Source organism: Oryctolagus cuniculus, chromosome 18 (genome assembly GCF_051225735.1).
Source record: "Oryctolagus cuniculus isolate XC-2025 breed Fujian yellow rabbit chromosome 18, ASM5122573v1, whole genome shotgun sequence".
Taxonomy (NCBI): Eukaryota; Metazoa; Chordata; class Mammalia; order Lagomorpha; family Leporidae; genus Oryctolagus; species Oryctolagus cuniculus.
The window spans coordinates 49,421,772-49,444,034 of record NC_142884.1 but is presented as its reverse complement, the minus strand read 5'-3'; the positions used below and the strand labels follow the sequence as shown (position 1 = coordinate 49,444,034).

At 52.1% G+C, this 22,263-nt stretch overlaps 1 protein-coding gene across 14 annotated transcripts in view; it reads right to left on the bottom strand.

The window, feature by feature from the left end:
- Positions 1-22,263, bottom strand: part of SLC6A2 (solute carrier family 6 member 2) — a 44,173-nt gene that overhangs the window by 3,761 nt on the left and 18,149 nt on the right. For 13 of the 14 annotated variants that reach the window (XM_089319601.1, XM_089319600.1, XM_070063144.2 and 10 more), the window contains 10 exons: positions 16,501-16,639; positions 9,480-9,614; positions 8,085-8,188; positions 6,776-6,900; positions 5,448-5,560; positions 3,806-3,934; positions 3,223-3,322; positions 2,593-2,693; positions 1,965-2,132; positions 458-529 (listed from right to left, as the gene is read on the bottom strand). In XM_089319601.1, the coding sequence (XP_089175727.1) occupies positions 458-529; positions 1,965-2,132; positions 2,593-2,693; positions 3,223-3,322; positions 3,806-3,934; positions 5,448-5,560; positions 6,776-6,900; positions 8,085-8,188; positions 9,480-9,614; positions 16,501-16,639 (1,186 nt within the window). Of the gene's footprint in view, positions 1-457; positions 530-1,964; positions 2,133-2,592; positions 2,694-3,222; positions 3,323-3,805; positions 3,935-5,447; positions 5,561-6,775; positions 6,901-8,084; positions 8,189-8,576; positions 9,116-9,479; positions 9,615-16,500; positions 16,640-22,263 lie in introns of those variants that run through there. The other variant, XM_089319610.1, reaches the window with a different exon arrangement.

The window sequence follows — 22,263 nt, the reverse complement described above, 5'->3', positions numbered from 1 at the left end:
ACACCCTGCCCCCCCAACATGACTCAGAGGTCATTCAGTCGCTTCCTGCCTTGCCACTGAGCACCCCCAATGCACTAAAGGAAGCGGCCCAAAGTCATATTTCAAGACCTACGGGGCAGAGAGCCTGTCCATCCCCTAACTGGGCCTTTGCAAGGGTAGGACCTGGTCATCTTGCTACAGATGGAGCTACTGCTCTTCCTTCAAGATAATCCTCAGGCTCCTTTGGTGACACCCCAGTGACAACTCACAGGGGTGAGACAGTTGTAGGGATGTCTGGACAACTGGCAGCCCGGGGCCAAGGAGCAGGGAGGCTATGAGGCTGGAGACAGAGGACAGGCCCCTCCCCTCCCTCCCCTCTCCCTAGGCTCCAGCCTACAGCTGCTCTGACTGCTGGTACTCAGCAGGGAGTGGCCAGAGCCCACCCCAGCCCCCAGGCAGCAGCGCAGGAGGCCTCTACCTGGAACTGCTTGACATCCCTCTGGGCCACCAGGTGGTGCTCGTTCTCCGGTGTGATGCCATAGGCCAGTCTCTGTGAGGACAGAGAGGGGGAGGAGGCCTCAGCTTGGCCAGGGCCACGTTCCCAGCCACCCCACGACACCCCCCCACGAGGGCCACCTATGTTAGGCCCTGCATTCGCACACAGACGGCACCTTGTTTCTGGAGCTGAGTCGTTCATCCAGAGTATTTACTGACCCACCTGTGGAGGAGAGGGTCAGACACCTGGCCAGGCCATCAAACCCACGCCAGGGCGCCTCCCAACTATGTCTACAGGAGGCGCTGCAGTGAGAGCCCAGGCTGCACCTGCCCTGTGTGGGCGCAGGGAGCGCCTCCCGGGAGCCAGCATGGGCAGCCACACAGGGCAGGTGTTCGCCAGCGGCAGCTGATCACCAGGGCAGGGGAGACCCTCTCACTCCCAAAGTGTGAGGAATGAGAAAGCTCAGGTCCTGCTTCCCACACCTAGGATGGGCTCATGGAAGGCAGCGCCTCCTCCTCAGGACACAGGCTCAGGGGCAGGAAACCTAGGACAGGGAACAGGGCTGGGCAGGCGGCGCTGGGAGTGCACCTGCCTGGGACCCTCTGCCCTGCGCTCCTGCCTGGCTCCCTCCCTCCTTCTCTTCACAAGGCTCCCTGGGCTCCTCAGAAGGGTGGGCCTCCTGTCTCATGCCTGGGACACTGCCCAGAGCACACTGCGTCCTCCGTAAATCCCCAGAAGACACTGGATAACGGAATGAGGGATGCAGTGTTGGCTTTGCCAAGTCGGGGTGTGGGGAAAGACCATCTCTGTAAGTGTATAAAAGAAAAGGGATTTAGCAATCAAATAATAAGAAGGACATAGAAGAGTAAGGGATGGCACTGGTAGACACATGTGTAAATATTTACATGTGTGCATATCTGTGAGAGAGAACTTCAAAAAGTTCATGGAAATGGAATTAAGAGATCACGTTATTTTGGTGCAACATTTTTGAAATGCAGGCACAGTATTTTTATAATATACAGTTTCCATGACATTTTTGAAGTCTTTCATATGCATGGATTTCAAACATTTGTTGCACCAAAATAAACTTCTCTTTTAATTCCATTTTCCATGAACCTTTTGCAATCCCCTTTTAGCTGTCTACTTACCTATCTATCTGTAAATGTATGATGTATACATGTCAAAGAAGAAAATATAGGGGCCGGCACTGTGGCATTGCAGGTAAAGCTACCGCCTACAGTGTCTGTATGCCATATGGGTGCCAGTTCGAGTCTCGGCTGCTCACTTCTGATCCAGCTCTCTGCTATGGCCTGGGAAAGCAGCAGAAGATGGGCCAAGTGTGTGGGCCCCTGCACCCACGTGGGAGACCAGGAAGCTGCTCCTTGCTCCTGGCTTCAAGACATGGCTGCATCCTTCCGTCTCAGCCCCAGCAGGAGTGATTTGGGGGACCGCCTCCCACCGCCTCCCCTCCACCTGGCCCACAGCTCACCTCCCAAAGGGAGCCGGGAATGCTGAGGAACTTGTAGATGACGTAGGAGGGGACCAGCACCATGGAGGAGAGGGCGATGCCCCAGCCCATCCAGTTGGCCCAGGGTGGGAAGACATAGTCATCATAGGTGAGCGGCTTGAAGTTGACGATGCTGACCACCACCACAAACTGCAGGAGACCAGGTGGGGGGGGGGAGGGAGCGAGAGGAGGTGGGGGAGAGGAGGGAGCGAGATGGGGCGGGGGAGTGGGGGAGGAAGAGACCCAGAGAAGGGTGAGAGGAAAATAAGCAGCGGTGAGCCAGGTGCATTATGGGAAGGAGGGGAAGAGAAAGAATTCCAGAGCAAACAGTCACACAAGGAGGCAAAGACGGCAGGGAACAAAAAGGGGGGGAGCAGCAGCAGCAGGTGACCCAGAGTTGGCACATAGCACCCCAGGGACCTGGCCCCAGACTTGAGGCCTCTGCTAAGGTGGTAGCTACCAGGGTATCAACAGGGCTTGGCACATGGGTGCCCCATCTGCGTGGCCAGGGCACCCAGCACCCCCTTCCTTGAGAAGCAAGTACAGCCACCCCGTCCCCACCCTGGGCACAGCCCCCGCCACCCAGGGCCCCCGGCTTGATGCTACCCACCAGGAGGAAGGCAGGGCTGACGAACTTCCAGCACAGTCTCCAGTACAGGCCCGGCTTAAACCCCATCATCTGCTGGATGTCGTTGCTGAACCTGTCCACACCTGGGCACACAGAGGGCACTGGGACAGCGGCCCCCTGCTGTCCTCCCATGAGATTCTGGCCCCAGGTAGACAGGAGGGCAATGGGCCAGGATATTGACACCCTGGGACTAGGAGACCCGGGGACAAGCACTTTGCTGATGGAGACCAGGACAGAGGACAGCTCCAGGACAGTGAATTTGAGGGAAATGAGAGCCAGAGCCAGGCCGGCCCGACTACAAGGCCTGGCTTCTTCCTCTTGCTCACTGTTTCTCTGAGAATAACAGCCAGTGTGTGCACTCAGTCACCGTGTGCACACGTATATGTGTACACGTGTGTATGTGCCAATCTGAGAACAGAAGTCTCGTTCGGATGCTGCCATCTCTTTCTGGGTCGTATGGCAGGGTAAGACCAGAACTAACACTTGAGCATCACAATGAATAATTGCAACACGTTGGACCATTTGCCCTGGGAATGGGAAGTCCCTTGACATCTCCAGGCACAAGGGCTCCAGGAGGCCTGGGTGGCAACACTTGGCCGCACACTCACATACCATAAAACCAGGACACCCCGATGGCTTCCATCAGCACGGCAAACAGGATGGAGGTGCCCGCCGCAAAGGTGTCCAGCAGAGTCACCACATAAATTCCTCCCTGGGGCACGGAGAGAAAAAGCTGAGACCACCTGTGCCTGGAGGTGGGCACTCTGCTGCATCCATGCATGGATCTCACCTGGGCCTGTCCACCTGCTCAGCACCCCCTGAGAAGGCGGTATGGTCCACAGCCCTCACCCATTTGCCTTCTAGCCAAGGCCTTCAGGAGACACAGGCTCTAGAGGAGTGTGTCAGCCACTGAAGAGTGACATGGGTTTCCCAGGGGATTTTGCTGCCCCCAAATCAAGACGCAGTTAGCAGAGTTGCCTGGAAATATTCAGGCTCAGGGGTGAGAGAGACAGCTGAGGTCGTATCTTAGGGGAGCAGGCTACAGGGCGAGGGTGGGGTGATGCCGGCTCTGCCAGTGGTGGCCCCTGAACTCAGCCAGGTCCTACCGGCCCCACTTCTGCAGCTGAGAATGTCTACTTTTAGGGAAAGGCAACCTCAGGAGCCCCGGGTGATCTAGGGCCCAGCCCCTCCTCACCTTGGTTATACAAAACAGGGCCAGGAGGAAGGTACCAATGGTGACGGCAAGGGTGAAGAGTTTCCGGTGTCGCTTCAGGACCTGGAAGTCGTCAGCCAGGCCCGTGATGACGGCCTCCATGCCTCCCATCTGGAGGGGACCAGGTAGGAAGGGGGTACAGGAATGAGGGTCTCCCTGGATCTCAGTCTTAGGCCTGGGTTACCTCGGACCTCCAGCATCCGGGGGCTCAGGCAACCCGGCTGCTGCCTCCCCTCCCGTCTTCCTCCCCCTCCTCTCCTGCATGAATGCCTTGTTCCCACCCAAACTCAGGAATCATGTGGGAGAGGTGCAGGATTCACTCCTGTCTGCCTCTATTCCACACGCTCCTCTGTCTTGCCCGAGTGGGTACTGATAAGCTGATCAGAAGGCGAGCAGGTAAAATCCAGGACACTCGTGTACTGTGTTTGCATGAAGAGCTTCTAAGGGTGGGAACTTCAGACAAAGATTTCTGGCTGCCTTTCTAGTTAGGAGGCAAAGCGGTCATCTCAAACTCCAGGCTCTCAGGGGCTGGAAGGGTCTCACACCCCAGGGCCACAAGAAGAATGCATTCCTCATCGGCTCCTGCGTGGCAGACAAGAAGACTGCGTGCCACGTGCTCCCCTTCTCTCCTCTGGGCAGACATTATACGAATCAAAATTGATGTTCCTCCCTTTGAGCCTGGAGGTGACCCAAGAAGCCTTCTCAACACACGGCTCCTGGCAGATCTAGCAATTGAAAGGCAAAGGCAATGAGAGGAAACCCATTTGCCAGCCCCACCTTAAGACTTTCTGCAGGCCGGCGATACGGCTCACTAGGCTAATCCTCCGCCTGCAGCACTGGCACCCCCGGGTTCTAGTCCAGGTCGGGGCACCGGATTCTGTCCCGGTTGCTCCTCTTCCACTCCAGCTCTCTGCTGTGGCCCAGGAAGGCAGTGGAGGATGGCCCAAGTGCTTGGGCCCTGCACCCACATGGGAGACCAGGAGGAAGTACCTGGCTCCTAGCTTCGGATCGGTGCAGCACGCCAGCCGTAGTGGCCATTTTGGGGGTGAACCAACAGAAGGAAGACCTTTCTCTCTGTCTCTCTGTCTCTCTCTCTCACTGTCTAACTTTGCCTGTCCAAAAAAAAAAAAAAAAAAAAAAAAAAAAAAAGACTTTCTGTAAACTTCTAGGCATGGTGTACTACTAGGGATGGCACAGAGAACGGTGTCAGTCAATCTGGTCTTAGATGTGTGTAAAGTAAAAGGACCTTAGAAGCTTTGTGTTGATTGTTGATGATGAAATGCAAAGGGAAAGCACTGGGTTGGAGAACAATACTCTGTGTCCTCTCCAAAGCCAAGCTGTAAGCAGGAGAGTGAGTGGCTGGTCTATCCGAAGATCCTTCTGCTCTGGCATCCTGTGATACCAAGGGGTCCCTATGAGTTCCCAGCTTTGGCCTAGACCTTAAGTTTCTGAGTGGGGACTCATTTCCTTGTCTGTGTGTCAAGAGGGCCTTCTGGAAAGTACTCATCCTGGGTGCCAGTGGTTGGAACTTCAGACTGAGCACTGTGTGTGTGTTGGGGAGAGGGGGAGAGTCGGGGCAGTGGGGTGGGGGTGGGGCTTCCTGAGTAAGGTCAAGGTCACTCACTGAGCTGTCAAAGCCCAGAGCCAGAAGCATGATGAAAAACACGATAGCCCAGAAGGTCGATCCCGACAGGGTAGAAATGGCTTCTGGATACAGGATGAACACTAGGCCAGCTCCTAGAAGAAACATCAAGGACCTCATCAATGTCTGGGACCTTCTGGCTGAGCTGAAGATGGGAGCCAAGTCAGCTCCAGCACAGCCCCATTCTGCTTGGTCAGCCACAGGGGGCAGCACAGGCCAAGGGCCTGATGGCGACCGATGAAGTCAGCACAGATTGGCAGTTCCCCTGAGCATCGACGAGCCAGGCGAGAGAGCAGTATCTGTCCTGGACAGCTGCAAGCTCCTTGCTGTGACCTCCACCTCACCTCCTACACATCAGAAGGGAGCCACTCTTATCCTCAAAAGCTTGAGGTCCTTCATAATCCATTAGAGGGAGCCACGCCCCAGGTCATAGCTTCTTTGTGGCCAACGAATATGATAAGCCCTAGGAAAGGACCTGGTCTCCAGAGCTGGGTTGAATGATGGCACCATTGCTCCCTTTCTGGGGGACTTTGGACAACATTCTTAGCCTGAGTCTCAGTTTTCTTATCTTTAAAGTGAGTCTACCAAGCTTGCCTCATAGCATTGTGAGAACTAAGTGAGGTATGTCACTGTAGCTGCCCCCACCCAAACTGAGATGGAGGCTTGGGCCCCGATGCAGCTGTGTTGAGAGGTGTTGGGGGCCTTTCAGGGGTGATTAGGTCATGAAGAAGGACTAATCCTTTTCTGGCAGGAGTGAGCTCTTGCTCTGGTGGGACTGCGATGGTTACCACGAGCATGGGTTGGTACAAAGAGAGGTCATGTGCTTGGCCCCTTCTGCATGCAGCTGTTTCCCTTCTGCTTCTCTGCCATGGGTTGAGCAGCCCATGTCCATCACTGGGAGCTAAACAGATGTTGGCACCATGCTCCTGGACCTCTAGGACCATGAGTTAAATAAACCTCTTTTCTTGACAAGTCCCCCGGTCTTAAATATTCTGTTATAGCTGCAGAAAATAGACCAAGACAAATGTCAAATGCTTAGAATAGGAACTGGTACCAAGTAGACATTCCAAACTATGTTCCTCCTAGCCTGACTCAGAGGCAGGTTCCATAACATATCCAGAGCCAAGGGTTTACTGGAATTTCTACCAACATCAGTCTCAAGAGAAAGTCCACCAAATGGGTGGTTTGGAAAACTCCCTGGCCAGCCCTTATAATCCTATTGTCACAAGAAAGCTGTACTGGCCAAGAATGAGACGGCTTTCTCAGCTCCTTCCTCAGTAGGCTGGGCCCAAAGAGGTCTGCACACCCACCTTCAGTGGCAACGTCCTCAATGTTGACCTTGTGTTCATGAGCCATGTAACCAAGGATGGAGAAGATGGCAAACCCAGAGAAGAAGCTGGTAACACAGTTGATGGTGCTGGTCAATAGGGCATCCCTGCGGGAATGAAGCCCTGTTAGTTCAAGTCACTTGACTCCCCCCTCAACCTTTCCCATGGACCACTGACCATCCATGGAACCTGCAGTCTGACCCCAGCCTCAAATGCCTCCTCCCCCTTTAGTTGTCCTGCTTATAGGGACCCCAGTGCCTCACCATTGCTGGGTCAGCACCTGCTAGTGTAGAAAATAGGTTGGCAGTGTATGGGTGGAACAGTTTGGTATCAGAGTCCTGCATCAAATGCCTAGCAAGTTGAGTCCCTGGTTCTTTATCACATTTTTCATGGCTGCACAGTACCTCCAAATGCCTCGCCCCAGCATTTCAGAGCTTGGCTAAGACAACCCAATCTTCCTTCTGGGCTGATTTCCTATTACTCCCACCAGATAGTCTTTGAACAGACCAAACCAGTCAACTTTCCATTCACTGCTTCATGCTATTCCCTGCCCCATGCATGCTGTACACTCCGTGTCTGCTGTCATGATCCCAACTATTCTCCCAGGATCACTGGCAGCTCATCACTATCTCCTGCTGGTCTCCTGCTAGGGGCCAACGATCACCCCATTTCCTCACCTCCCTCTAGCTGTCCCACTGGTATACATGCACCCTACTCTATCTTGTACCAAAAGTACTGTGTTTCTGCATTAAGCCTCAGATGGGCAGTGATGGAGGTGGCTCAAACCTGTGCCCATGTCCGTAGTCTTCACCACACTGAGCCTGCAGAAGGCGGCATTAATGCTTAGTCATCCAAACCAGAGCACAGTCTCCCAACGCCCTGTCTGTCCTGAAGTTTTACCCCTGACCCTACCAGGTCCTCACCACCCTCATTATTCCACCCCCATCTACCTAGACATCTAAGGAACACAACTAGGAAGTGCTGCCTGTTCTGAAAACCAGAGAGTGCTCCTCTATCTTAGCCACTCTTCTCTATGATCTTCCAGCACTAGAAACTCCAGCTTTCCCAACTCTGCACCTTACATATGTTTAAGAGGCATCCAGAAATGAAATGTGTTCATCAGGACCCCATGGGCCATGTCAGATTTCACAGAACCCCCAGGATAACTCACACACACACACACACACACACACACACAAAACTGGGTTGTTCAAGGACAGCTGTGACCCTGTACAGAATTCCCACCCCCAGGATTTAGTTGAACTTTCCAGAACTCTGAAATGGAGCTTACCTGTAACAGTTGTTGTCAAATTTGTTGTAACTGGCAAATGCAATCAGGACTCCAAATCCAGCCCCCAGGGAAAAAAATATCTGGGTTGCAGCATCAATCCACACCTGAAACCAGCAGACTAGAGCCATCACCCTCAGCCTCCTGCAGAATGGGACCACCTTACTGCTCCAGAAGGGTGGGGGAATCCTGGGGGATGCTCTTAGACCTGAGGAAATGGGGTCTGAACCAGAGACAGGTAAGGTCTCTCTACCAACTCCACTCCAGGGAAAGAGTGAGGTCTCTCTGGCAGTTCCTGGCCTCAGGAAGACCTAAGGGATCCAGCCTGGGGCAATCACTGGCTCCATGTAATGTTGTTTTAAGTTTTACCATCGTTGCCGACAGAGGGCATAATAGAGGAGCAACCTGCTGGAGGGGCGGGGGGGGGGCGCAAATCTCCTCCTGGAGACCACGATAAGGATGTGGATCCACACACCTGCAAGACGGGGCTAGTCAAACAGTTGCAGAAGGAATGGAAGCCTGACTTATTTTGTAGCTCCCAAGGCTGATTCCTGCCTCGGGCTCTGTTATCTTTGCGACAGTTACTAAGGAAATGGCTTTCTCTTGGATGACCTGCAGTATTGTGGTGCGTTGGGACATTGTAACCACAGGAAAGCATATCCAATGTCTTCCTCCTAATCCTGTGTTGCTTCTGCCAGGATTATCACGCATTCCTTTAAAGCATCTAAAAGCCCTTGAGAATTACAAGAAAAAAAATATTGAGGTGTTCTCACTGTAGGGGTGGGTAGGTGCTATTGGAGGAGGGTGGACATAATCTCAGCCATTATCTGAAGATGTTCAAGGCACCTGATATTCCCAAGACCATCTCAGTTCCCAACCTCACCCCCCTGCCCTGGTCTCCACTACCAACATCCCCTGGACCCCTTCACCGTAAGTTGGGTCTTGGCTGGGATAACGATCTGGAGGGGACACTTAGGGAACAGCAGGCAAAGCGCAGGTCTCCCTAGAGGCTGAGGCTGGTGATGAAACCAGGGCTGAGGACCAGAGAGTAGAAATAGGGTATGAGTGGCTGAGGTGGCTAGGGGGCCATGAGCACAAGACTGGAGTAAGAACCCAGAGCCTCACATCTCCTTCACTGGGTGTGGCCCTGTTTGCAAAGTGGGCTGTGAAGGCCATGAAATAGAACCGCAGGATCCCAGACCACGAGAGCTGGATGGGCTCATGGAGAATCACCAGTTATGTATCAGCTGGTCAGAGGGAGACGCTGCAGTTCAGGGAGCGATGGGTCCTGCCTAAGGCTACACGGCCAGCTGGCGGCAGAGCTATTTCTCATCACCGCCTGCCCCCGAAAGCCCTCCCCTACCCTGACTCAGAGCCAGGTGGGCACCAGGCACTGACCGTGGCCTCTTTGAGGCGGTAGAAGTCAATGTGCAGGTAGGCATTGATGCCGTTGGATGCGCCGGGCAGCGTGACGCCGTGCACCAGGAGCACAAACAGCACGAGGTACGGCAGCGTGGCTGTAATCCACACAACCTGGGGAACAGACAAGCATGCATGAGAGCCTCTCCCTGCCCCCACCTCGGCACAGGGTCCTCTACCACACCCTCTCCACCCTGCCTTCATCCCATGCAAATGCCACGAGCCGCATCCCTAGCAAAGGAAACCCCAGGGACAGAACACTGAACAGACGCAGATGCACCAGAGAGGCTCAGAGCCAGTGGGACAGCCGGTGACGCTGCGGGTTGCGCTGCAGCAGGAGTGGAGGCACCAAGGGCAGAGCCCCGGTTCTCCTAGCACTGATGCTCAGTCCTCCACAAGCCCGCCTCCCTGGGAGGCAGCAAGTGATGGTTCAGGTACTTGGGTCCCTGCTACACACATGGGAGACCTGGATGGAGCTCCTGGCTCCTGGCTTCAGCTTGGCCCAACCCTAGATATTGCAAGCATTTGGGGGGAATGAACCAGCAGATGGAAATTCTCTCTCTCTCTCTCTCTCTCTTGCTCTCTCAAATAAAATGAAAATAAATAATAAAAATAAATGTATTTGTTGGATGAGTGATTGGACAGTTGTAAGGGTGCATGGTTGGATGGATGGATGGATGGATGGATGAGTAGGTGGTTGGACAGTTGAATGGGCAGTTTGTTGAGTGAATGGTTACCTTGATAGATGGGTGGTTAGGTAGATGGAACGTTGACTGGATGGATGGATAAAAGGATGAGTGGGTAAGTGGCAAATCAGAGGGTTAGCAGGTGGCTAATTTAGTTAAAGGATAAATAAAGTGGGAGTGAGTGCATGAATGAGAAAATGAGTACAGGCATCGTTGATGGTCGGATCTTTGGGACTAGGGGCGATCAGGGAGGGATCCTCTGTTTCACATCATCCAGTTGTGCGTCTACCACCCCCTTGCTCTGCGAAGGCCCCTATGGATGTGGAACTTTGGCTTCTTTTTTCTTTCAGTGGGGCAGGAACAGGGAGGACGAATTTCCAATAAATGAGAACGGAAACATGCCCTGAAAAGTGAAGTCATCGCATGTGGGTGGCCTCACATCTCTCTTGGCTTCATTCTCCCAAACTGGGACAAAATGGATCTAAGACCTTGGCGACAGGCACAAGAAGGAGCCCTCATGTATACTTGTGATGGGTACTAACCGTCATGGTGCCTACAATTCACACCACAGCTGCAGCCCAGCTGCACTGCCCCTGTCCAGCGGGCTGGGTGTGGCCACACTCTTCCTGTCATCAGACAACATCCTGTGTTCTGACTCCAGGGGGTCTCCCACAGGCCATGCCTGAGGCTCCAGCATGGATACAATTTCCCCCAGGAACACATCAGGACATGGCTGAGTTAATTCTGGCTACAGTCAGGCACCGAGAAGGGGGGGTTATTCTGTTCGTGCACACATGTGCAAAGCCTAATCATCTGAGTCTTGTGAAGTTTCTGAGTTGATTGCAGACGTGAGTTCAGGTGCCTAAGATCCTATATTGAGAGAGAGGTTCCTGTACCCTTGGTCAACAGCTCACTCATGCTCATGTGGGTCCTGTATGCACACAGGGCAAAGAGAAGGGACAATTGGGCTCTGTCCTCTCCAACCCAGGCCTCTCTGCCCTCAGAATTTCGGCTTGCAATGTATCACTGATCAGGATAAGATGGACTGGGTGCAGCTTTGAGCATGAGGTGAAGAAAGCAATGAGCGCATTACAATGGCCTTGGTAGTCATCATCAATGAACCTTCACAAAACCCAGACAGGTTAGCTTTGAACACAGGTGCATGGACAGATCAAGGCCCCTTTCTCGATGCCTGACCAGATGTTCTCAGCCCTCAGGGTAGGCCATTGCTTTATGCCACCTTGAACCCAAATTCTTACACACATGTTGTTGCTGTGGAAAATTTGCCTGGTCCCAGGGTACCAAACTCAAGTCGAAGACTAGAAATCAAATGAGGAGCATCTTGGCTCTATAAAAGGAAGAAGGAGAGAAGCTCTCCAGTGGGAAGGTCTCTGTCACTGAAGCTTTTCTTTGAATCCAGGAATCAGACCAAGCATTGTCCAGATCAGGCTGGGGCCAGCAGTTCAGCAGCATTGGCCTCACCCAGGAGCTTGTGAGAAACGCAAATTCTCTCCCACCCCCACCAAATCAGACCCCATCAAGGAAGGCCCGAGGAGTCAGAGATTTAGCGAGTTCAACACTTGTTTTAACAAGTTGATTCTTCTGTGCATTACAGCTTGATGAGGGCTTGACCTGCCCTAAGGTCTACTCCAACGCTGAGTTTATGAACGGCCAGGCTTCATCACTGTATCAGGCCAACCTTTACCGATACAGATTTTTGTCATCCTCTGAACTGGGTTTTAGAGATATTTCCACCAACTACCATGACTTTAAAAAGGAGGCTCTGTGAGCATTGATACATATGCACTGAGCGTACTTAAGAAAACATTGAGCTGTGAATACTTTACTACATGCATTTCTCATAGGCAAATGATGCTATTCATTATAATTGTGTTTGATCAAGTCACTAAAACAAACCACAGCCAGTGGGAGGACTTGGATAGAATTTTGACTTGAATGTGGAAGTAGCAAAATTACCTTTCCATTTAAACATTCTAGAACTCAGATTCTCTTTGCGTTGCTCTCTCTTATCTACGGCCGCTCCTCCCTCAACGTGCCCCATCTCGTCTGAATTGCTCTCTTTCTTCCCAGTCCCGCAGTGGGACTGTTCCATCCACTCCATCCCCCACGCAGCCTGAAGCTGGCACACGGACAGAGAGTGGTGGCTTTCCTGGCCGGCTGCTTTGTCTCCAGGCAAAGGGAAGTTCAAGGTTTCTGAAAGTATATTCCAGGCTCCAAACAGAGCAACTGGAGTCAACAGTGCAGTGTTTGAAACTCACGGCAGTTGGGGGCAAGGTAAGGGCAGGGGAGCTGATGAAGGGGACGAATATGGGGGCCATTTACTGTGCAGTCTCCATCTGTCAGCCTCACATACAGGGTCTCTCACCCCGACCTCTTCACAGTCTTTGCCACGAATCGCCCTGAGTGTACAAGTGAGGAAGCTGAAATCAGAGAGGTTGCAAATCCCTGCACCGTAAGTGGTCTGCCCGCAGCCCACACTCTGAGCGATTGCACTGACCTGGTTATCTGAAACCCAGTTTCAAGTCCCAGCTGGGCTCAGGACCCCTGTGAAGCCCTGCTCTTCCCTAAGCCCCTACTTCCTCATCTGTGTCAGGAGCTCAGCATGGACGACGTCTGAGTGTCTTCCAGCTGTGACTCTGAGGGCCTTGGTTCCCAGGCATGGCTCTGGATGCCAGTTCTGTCAGGAGCCAAGGCAACGAGGAAGCAGGCAGGACTCCAGGAGAGCAAGTGGTGGTGGCCCCTGGGGGAGCCGACCAACTCCTGCCCTGACCTCCTCTCTCACCCTGAGGTGCTCCACGGGCCAACACAGCTGTCACAGAGTGTGTGGTCTAGGGTGACCCCGTTCCCTGGCTTGAGCTGTACCCCACGTCCCACCACCCCAGAGGCCGTGGAGTCACTCATGTTCCCAGGCACTGTCTTCACTTGCCAAGCTGGGAAGTGTGAACATTTGCAGCTCATTTCGGGCTGACTCCGTGGCTGTGGCCGCCTGCTGGGGAAAGCTCAGTGCCCTGTTCCAGACGCCATCTAGGGAGAAGTCAGCAACACTCTTGATTGCCTCATGAGTCAATTTGTAAAAACAGTTAAATACAGGGCATAGGAACGTCCTAAGTGAAGCTCTACAGTCTAGAAAATCCCTCTGCACAGACTGCCTGGGACGCCTGCCTGCTCAGCTGCCCCAACACTGGGAGACTGACGCAAAATGTGGGTTGTGGCTTTGTTGACGCATGCAAGAGGCACGCATATTCCTCACTCCTCATGTTTCCACAAGGGGGGACTTCCCCAGTGTAACACTCCTGTCCCGCCCCTCATTACACTCCTCCTCCCCTCGCAGGGTGCATTGGGAAGGAGGAACTGAGCATGCTCAGCTCTGTTCCCGGTCTCTCCCTTGGTATCAGTCTGCCTGCAGACAGCTTTGCTCTGCTCCGACCAAATATTAAACTAGATGGGGTAGGCTCTACTCCGCAGGTCCTCTGCTTCAAACCAGGTTCCTGCTAATGTGCACCCTGGGAGGCAGCAGATGATGGCTCAAGGACTTGGGTCCTGCCACATACATGAGAGACCTGGATTGAGCTCCTGGTTCCTGGTTTCAGCCTAGCCCATCTCTGGCTCTTGTGGGCATCTGGGGAGTGAATCAGTAGAGGGAAGATATGCCTCTCTGCCCTTCAAATAAAAATGAAAAATAAATAATTTTTCAATTAAAAAAACAAAAAAGACACCTATAGTGGCCCCACAACCAGGCCAGTAGATCATGGACCATCAGCAGAAGCAAGAAGAACCTGGCTCCTGATTGTACAGAGGACATGAGGCACAGCTGGCCTGGGGCTTCTGCACCTGTATGTCTTCGCTCACCCAGTTCCTTCCACCAAGAGCCCCTTCTGTCTGTCCTGTCTCTACCCATGCCTGTCATACCAACCCAGCTGAAATGCCACCTTCTCCATGATCTGTGTAGAGGCTTCCAGCTGAGAAAGCTTCCTTCCTCCACTCATGCTGTTACTTGTGGTAAGGAATTCCTTATGCATCAAGACACGTTACATATAAACATAAAGGCTGCTGTAACTAAATCAAAATTTGACAGTGCAGCTCTTACTTTAAGCTCTTACAAACTATGAGCAACATACTTTTATTATCTAATCTATTCCTTTTGTAAAAATAGAACCTACTAAGTTGATTTGATGATAGTTTTAAACCTCACAGTTTGTATTTCTATATTCCTATGAAAGAATAGCCTGAATATGGAATTAACGCCATGGTAAAGTTAATTTTTTAGAAGTCTGTTTACTTATTTGAGAGAAAGAAAGAAAGAGAGAGAGAGAGAGAGAGAGAGAGAGAGAGTCTATCCACCAATTTACTCCTATTTTAGTATATGTGCTGCCAAAGCGAGCACCACCAATTTACTCCTTAAATGCCCATAACCACAGCCAGGGTAGGGCCGAGCCAAAACCAGGAACCAGGAGTCCAATCCAGGTTTCTGCCATGGGTGGCAGGGATCCAAGTACTTGATCCATCATTTTTGCCTCCCAGGGTGCACATCGGCAAGAAGCTGGATTGAAAGCTGAGAAGGGATTCTGTCCCCAGCACTCCAATACAGGATGTGGGCATCCCAAGCAACAGCCTAACCTCTTGTGCCACAAAACCTGCCCTCAGTCACGTTGGACTTTTTAAAAATCAAGATATATAGTAATATGCATAGCTTGTGTCCAGTTGGTGTTTATTTGAAGGCAAACATATGTTTCTGGGTGGACTCGAGATCCTGGTGACACTGATTGACTCACAGCCTTCCTGTTATATGCATAGTCTATCAGTGATTGAAGGAATCTGCTTGTTTGTTGCACCTCTATTTCTAGCATCGAGTTTGGTACATAGTAGGTGACCATACATGTTTAGTAAATTGAACTTCATTCAAAGGAACACATATGAAGTTCCCCAAACTTATTTACACACCTACCCTTCAGTCCTCAATAAATATTTACTGAAGACCTACCATGTGCCAGGCATCAGGATGATAATAGTGCTCTCCTTATTTTGCTCACTCTCAGAATTCCTCCCAGCCTGGGTCTGTATTTTGCTTGAGAGCTTCCTTAGGGCTGGCACTGTACCCCAGTGAACTCATACCTGTTTCTAGTCCCCTCGCACATGAACTCCTGGCCTTAGTACAAAATTTGTACTGGCCATCGGGACACAGCAAGTCTGATGCAGGCAGACACTGGGAAAGCTGTGTGCATGTGGATCTCATCTCCTTGGGCTTTGCTCTATGAATGCGCCTGCCAGGCTGTGGGGAGCCCAAGCTGCATAGAAGGGCTACATGAAAATGACACAAGGTGCTGACAGTTTCACAGCTCCCAGTCAGTGCTAAGCATCAGCAACGTGTATGCACCATGTAGAATGTTCCAGCACAGTCAAGCCCCCAGATATGCTGCCCAAGTTATAACACAGGGAGCAGAAGAACCACCCAGCTGATCCCAGTGAACTCACAGAATTGTGAAAGCTAATAAAACGACTGTTATTTTAAGTCACTACATTTTGGGGTGTTTTGTTACATAGCAATAACCAACCGAAACACTGGAGATCACACTTCCCAGATGCGCTCTCTATAATACACTCAAGTGCAATACAGACGCTGGATGGCCCTAGAGGAGCCGTTGTCCTTGTAATTTTCTTAGGCTAGCAATCAACACTGACCACTCCTGAGGAGACCTCCCCGCCGAGAGGCTGCCTTCAGGGGCAGTGTGACCCACGTTCAGAATGATAACTCTGGACTGGCCCTCACTGGCGTCTCGCCCCACGCCCGTCCTTCCAGGTCACCACACCGCGCTCGTACCATGCTCATGTCCGAGGAAACTCACGGCCCCAGCAGACATTAGACAGCTTCTGGAGCATCCTGGAGTACCCTCTTTGACTCAGAAATTCAGATGAGAGATTGACTGACTTTCTAGTAAAGGAAATAGTCATATTCCAGAGTAGGGTACAACATTTGTATGAAGCTGTAGGCCAGGATTCACAGTTTATCAAAATCATGTCAATAGTTGCTCTAGGCTTGGTCCCTTAGATGTCCCGGGCCCTGGTCTTTGTTATTAGGGTAGCTCTAGCAGGAAGGTTTGAGGAGTCCTAATCTACTTGCACCCCCTCACCCTACTGCTGGGGAGACTTAGGCTCAGGGAACAAAGTGCAGACTTTGTCCAACTCAGTGGCAAAGATGGGGCTTGCACCCAGGCTTTGCGCTTCCAGTTCCACCTTTTCTTTCACCAACAACATGGTTACACCTCCCAATGGAAAGAGAAACAAAGAGACGTTACCTTTCCTGACGTCTTCACTCCTTTCCAGAGGCTAAAATACAGGACGATGACAACAACCATCAGACAGAGCAAGAGCTGCCACTGGGGCAAGCCAATGTCGTGAATCCCGCTGCTCTCGTGGAGGTGCAGGACGCCACGCCTGCCCAGAGGAGAGGGAGGGAACCAGGGAAGACGGTGTCAGGGGGGACAACCAAGGCGTGACCACAGGTGAGTACACATTGGTGGAGACGGTGCCTGGCCACTCTCCACTGACTCGGGGGCCTTGGCCACCGGCATACGTGTGTATCTCAAAGAGTTTATTTTTGTGAAAAGGAAAACTTTGGAAACTAAGCGTAGCGCTTTTTTTTCCCCCCATAATATGCTTTTTTGTGAACATTTTGAAGACTTCTCTTACATACATCATGCGGGCCTGCTCTGGTCAGCCATGGCCTGTTTCCTGCATGGCTCTACCCTAGACAAAACAAACCACCTGAGGAGATTCCAAGTTCAAAGCTGCTGTTCAAGGGCAAAAACATCTTAAATGCCTACTGCACGTATGGTTCTGGGGACAAGATGATAAATTAGACAGGGAAGGTTCCTGCCGGCGTAGAGCTCATGTTCTAAAGCAGCAGCTCTCAACAGAAGGGAGCAATTTGCACCCCAGAGGGTATTTGGCAATGTCTAAGATGTTTTCTATTGTCATGTTTTGGGTGGAGGTGGTGTTACTGGCATCTGCAGGACAGAGACCACAGGTGCTGCTAAACACAATGCGTAAGAGTCAACACAGCAATGAATCACTCTGTCCAGAAGGTCCCTACGGTCAAAGTCGAGAATCCCTGGAAACATTTCTCCTCTTTGGAAACATCTGCTAAAGCTAGCAATTCCACTCTCCAGCATCTACCCACTAGAAATTTGTACATAATTTACCAAAAGACATCTTCTAGAGTATTGATAGAACCATCATTCATAATAATGCGAAACTGCAAGGTACTTGGGAGGGTGGAAGGAGCTGCAAAGAGGCCCCTGTGCAGGTCTCCCCGACCCCTCCCTGGCTTCATTCAGACCCAGGGGCTGCACTCAACACCCTCTGAAGCCCAGCCTCATCATCACCTCCTCTGGGAGGACTCCCTGATCACCCCAATCAGAATCTTTCAACCCTCTGGGTTCCACTGGCTCCTGGCTCATAGGTCAGCAGAGCCTGCTCCCGGAAGACCTGAGGGCTGGCCAGGGCCAAGGCGCCCCCAGGATAAGCAAGAGATTGACCATTTCTGGGGCCCAGGGCCTGGCCCAGGACTGGCAGCTGGATCCATCAGCTCGTGGCAAATTATTGTATTAGAAACACAGAAGTGGTTCCCAATCTTTCTTGCTAAACCCCACGCTCCATCTTCTAGGAACAATGAGACCCCAGGACCACCTCCAGGGGAAGTAGGAGGAAAAGGGTCACACTCCCACGCTCGCACGCCTCTTGGAAGCTCCTCCCCCACTCACGGTGCTTTCATGGCCTTTTCTTCTGCTACGTTCAGGGAAACCACACACTTCCCCATATGGGAACTTCCTGCGTCTCGCTCTACAGGTGCTTATTCTCAGCCAGGGGTCCATTCAGAAAGTGGAGAATTCATGAATTCACACTAAAGTGTCACAGGCAAACAGTGGCTTAATACTTTGCCCTTCCCTGTGGTGGTGTTTCAATCCAAAACAATGCTAACCTGGTGGCAGAATTATCACCCCTCCAATGGATACAGGCAGACATGAGCTAGCCTTCCTCTCCCTCTCCTCTCTCTCTCTCTCTCTGTCCTGCTTCTTCTCTCCCTCTCACCCCCCTCCTCTTCCTCTTTCCCATCTTATTATCCTGCCCCACCCTCAATTCCAAGGAAGAAGTTAAGGTTAAGGGAACATAGTTTGGGGGCCATCATCAAGAATATGGCTCTCAACCTGTGTGTTAGAATTACCCAGGAAGAATTTTCAAGTTACTGATATAAAAATAAACATTTAAAACAAACTTTATACCATAAACCAGAATTACTATTATCTGGCCCAGTTAAATTATTATTATATATTATAATTATTATTATCAGCCAGTTAAATGAAAACTCTCAGGGAATGCTACTTGGGCCTGGTCTCTTTGAAATTCCCCAGTGAGTCTTGTGGGCAGGCAAAGCCACAACGCACTAAGCGGCTTCTCCTTTAAGGTCAACTCCAGCGTCCTGGAAGCTGTGTGTAGCTCCCCAGCAAATCCCGTGCCCCGGGGACAGAAGGCTCAGGGAGCCTCGGAAGAGGTGGGCTTGCCAACATCTTGGAAGCCTCGGCGGGCAGGTGAGCCCACTGCAGGATGAAGGCCTCTGATGGAAAGATGGAGACTCCAGGCTTGCAAGGGAACATCCTCTCCAAGACTGGGAACCAACTATCTTCTTGCGTGGGAGTTAAAATTGTTCTGAATTTCTGAAAGAACAGAGGCCACCACGGATGCCGTGAAGGTTTCATTCCTCACTCCCTCACTCAAAGCAGATGTCTACTACATGCAAGAACACAGGGGGGCCGGCACTGTGGCACAGTGGGTAAAGCCATGGCCTGCAGTGCCGGCACCCCATACGGGTGCCGGTTCTATTCCCGGCTGCTCCACTTCCGATCCAGCTCTCTGCTATGGCCTGGGAAAGCAGTCGAAGATGGCCCAAGTCCTTGGGCCCCTGCATCCACATAGGAGACCCGGAAGAAGCTCCTGGCTCCTGGTTTCAGATTGGCGCAGCTCCAGCCATTGGGGCCACCTTGGGAGGGAACCAGCATATGGAAGACCTCTCTCTCTCTCTCTCTCTCTCTCTCTCTGCTTCTGCCTCTCCTTCTCCCTCTGTGTAACTTTGAATTTCAAGTAAATAAATAATAAATCTTTAAAAAAAAAAGATGGGGCTGGCACTGTGGCTCACTCAGTTAATCCTCTGCCTGCAGCGCGAGCATCCCATATGGGCGCCGGGTTCTAGTCCTGGTTGCTCCTCTTCCAGTCCAGCTCTCTGCTGTGGCCCAGGAGGGCAGTGGAGGATGGCCCAAATGCTTGGGCCCTGCACCCACATGGGAGACCAGGAGGAAGCGTCTGGCTCCTGGCTTTGGATCGATGCAGCGCCGGCTGTGGCAGCCATTTGGGGGGTGAATCAACAGAAGGAAGACCTTTCTCTCTGTTTCTCTCTCTCACTGTCTAACTCTGTCAAAAAAAATTTAAAAAATTTAAAAAAACTCACAAGGAAAACAGAAGAATGTGGCCCAGCAACCACCCAGACTCTGGGTTCAGACAGATCTGCGCTCCCATCTTGGCTCTGCCCCCAGCTCTTCTGTAACCTGAATCCTCTCGCTGATTCCACAAACCTTGTCTGCACCTCTGCTCTGAGCCAGGCAGCATGCTGGTGGCTGGTTACAGGGGTGTGGACAAGCTGCAGCCCACGTGGGGCTCACAGGCCAGGGGACACTTGCCAGTGCGTGCATCCCCACCTCGGAGGCGTTTTCCTTTAGAGTAAAATGACTACATTACAGCATGTGAAAGAGTGCCCTGAACCCAGGAAGCCCTAGGCATTCTCACTACATTTCTGATTGAGTTCCAGGCATCCAGGAGGAGCAGATATCAGCAGAGGAATGTCCAGAAAGCTCAGCCCAGGGACTCCACTGGGCAGGCTCCCCTGAGGAGGTGGCTGCTGGCCAAGGGGAGAGTGGTGCAATGACAAGTGTGGAGGAGAGAGCGCTAAGAGGAGGTGGAGGTGAGCATGTGTCCCCTCCCCGGAGCAGACCCCATCCCTGCAGCCCCCAGTCCAGCTGTAGGGGCCCTGAACTCGCTCTGCCTCATCTTTTCTTTGCATTCAGCTGCCATGGCTGCTGCCCCCAGCCTCAGTCCCACTGGCCCCATCCCAGGCCAAACCTATGCCCCGTCCCTCTCCCTCCAAGGCTGTTGTCAATGTCCCCGAGGCCCCTCCCACGCCTGCCTCTCTGCTTCCTGCTGGCCCCCTTAAATGCACTGTCTGCGTCCCCATCTGAAGTGTCTTCCTCACCTCGTCACTGCCCTGCCCCCAGATCCACTCCTCAGAGGCTCCTATCACACACCACGGTCACAGTGGTTCTCCTCCGAGGCAGTTTTGCCCCTGCCACCTGATCTGGGTATTTGAGGTTGTCACATCTGGAGAGTGGGGGGTGCGCCTGGCCCCCAGCAGGTGGAGTCAAGGATGCTGCCAAACCCTCAAAGTGCACAGGACAAAGCCCACCCCTCCCCCCAAAAGAATGAGTTAACCGCAAAGGTCAAAAGCATCCAGGTTGTGAAATCTCAGCCTGCAGGACACAAATGGGAGCCTTTCAGAACCTGAAGGCTTTTGTAATCCGCCCCTGGCTAAGTCCACCCCCCTCTGCACCACACCCTGCCTTTGGCTTCTGGCAATAGCAAGCCACATGTCATCCCCATCAGAAGATGTCCCATGGCTCTGGGCCTTGTGACCTTCTGTTCTTGCAGCCTGGAACACACTTCCAGCCAACTTCTCTGCTGGAAAACTTCTCCCCATCTTGCTCAGCTCAACTCAGAAATGATCCTGTGAGTTAGACCTTCTTCTACGTACAGGGGGCGGGGGGGGGGGGGAGGGGGATGGCGTGGCAAGGGTTGACATCTCCAAACGGAAAGAAGACCAGAATCTAGTACTGACCTTGCCTGGCATTGAATTCTGCTTTTTCCCAGGATTGATGAGCCAAGTGGCGAGTGGTGTCAATCACCATTTGGCTGATTTTACTGTTAAAGGCATTTAAAAAAAAAAAAAAAAAAGGCATTGACCAACTGTGCTCTCCCTGAAGCTTGCTAAAATGTCCCTAGTGGACAAGCAGATGGTGGGCAGGCCCCTTCCCCAGGTCCAGCTGGGGAAGTGCATGGGAGGGCCACTTTCAGGGCTGTGGTGGCTGTCACATATCTCATCAGTGAAGTGAGCCAGACTCCAGCGTGAATTCCCAAGAAAATGTAAGAGAATCCAGCTCCTCGCTCCAGGCCTTGGGGCTTAGTGCAAGTAACTGGGGCTTGTTTTTGTTTTCCAGAAGTTTAATGAACATGAGTCATCATTAAGGGGACCATCCAGGCTTTCCAAAGTCTATGGGCCAAGAAGGCTCAATTTCTCACTTAACATTAAGTGCAGGAGCTTAGCATCAGGATGGAAAGAGACCTCTCTAACTCATAGGAACCGGCATGGGGTAGCAGTTCTCTACTGCCAGGTACGTGAGCACCGAAGGTACCCTCTCTCAGGCAAAGATCCATGCCTTCAGGGTCCCGTTTAGCTGTGGGGCTGCTTGGCTGTGGGCCAGAGCCCGAGAGCACAGCCAGTCGCTCCCTGGAATGATGAGTTCAATCCATCAGCTTAAATGAGTCCAAGAGGGTAACAAAATTGACCAGGAGGTTTGGGGAAAGAGGAAACCGAGTGATCTCAAGGTTGGCATTGGGAGTCACACTTGCTGGGTTCCCAGACTGAGTCGGACTGCTGGTTTTACATAGAAACATTTAGAGCAAAGGGCCACGTGCCATTAGGAAAAATGCAGAGGCAACCCATGACTTAGAGTAGGATGCTACGAAGAGAAGAGTATGCGATGGGCTCCTATCTACCTGCAGGGATGCCTGCACACCTACTCCAAATGCACCCTACCAAAAACTACCAGGACAGAGGAGAAAGACAGGGCTTGGGGATCAGCCTATGCATGGGGTAAGAATCCTGAGTCAAACAACTTGGCTTAGATCCCAGCTTTGCCATTTACCCCAAAACCCGAGCCTCCACTTTCTGATCTGTA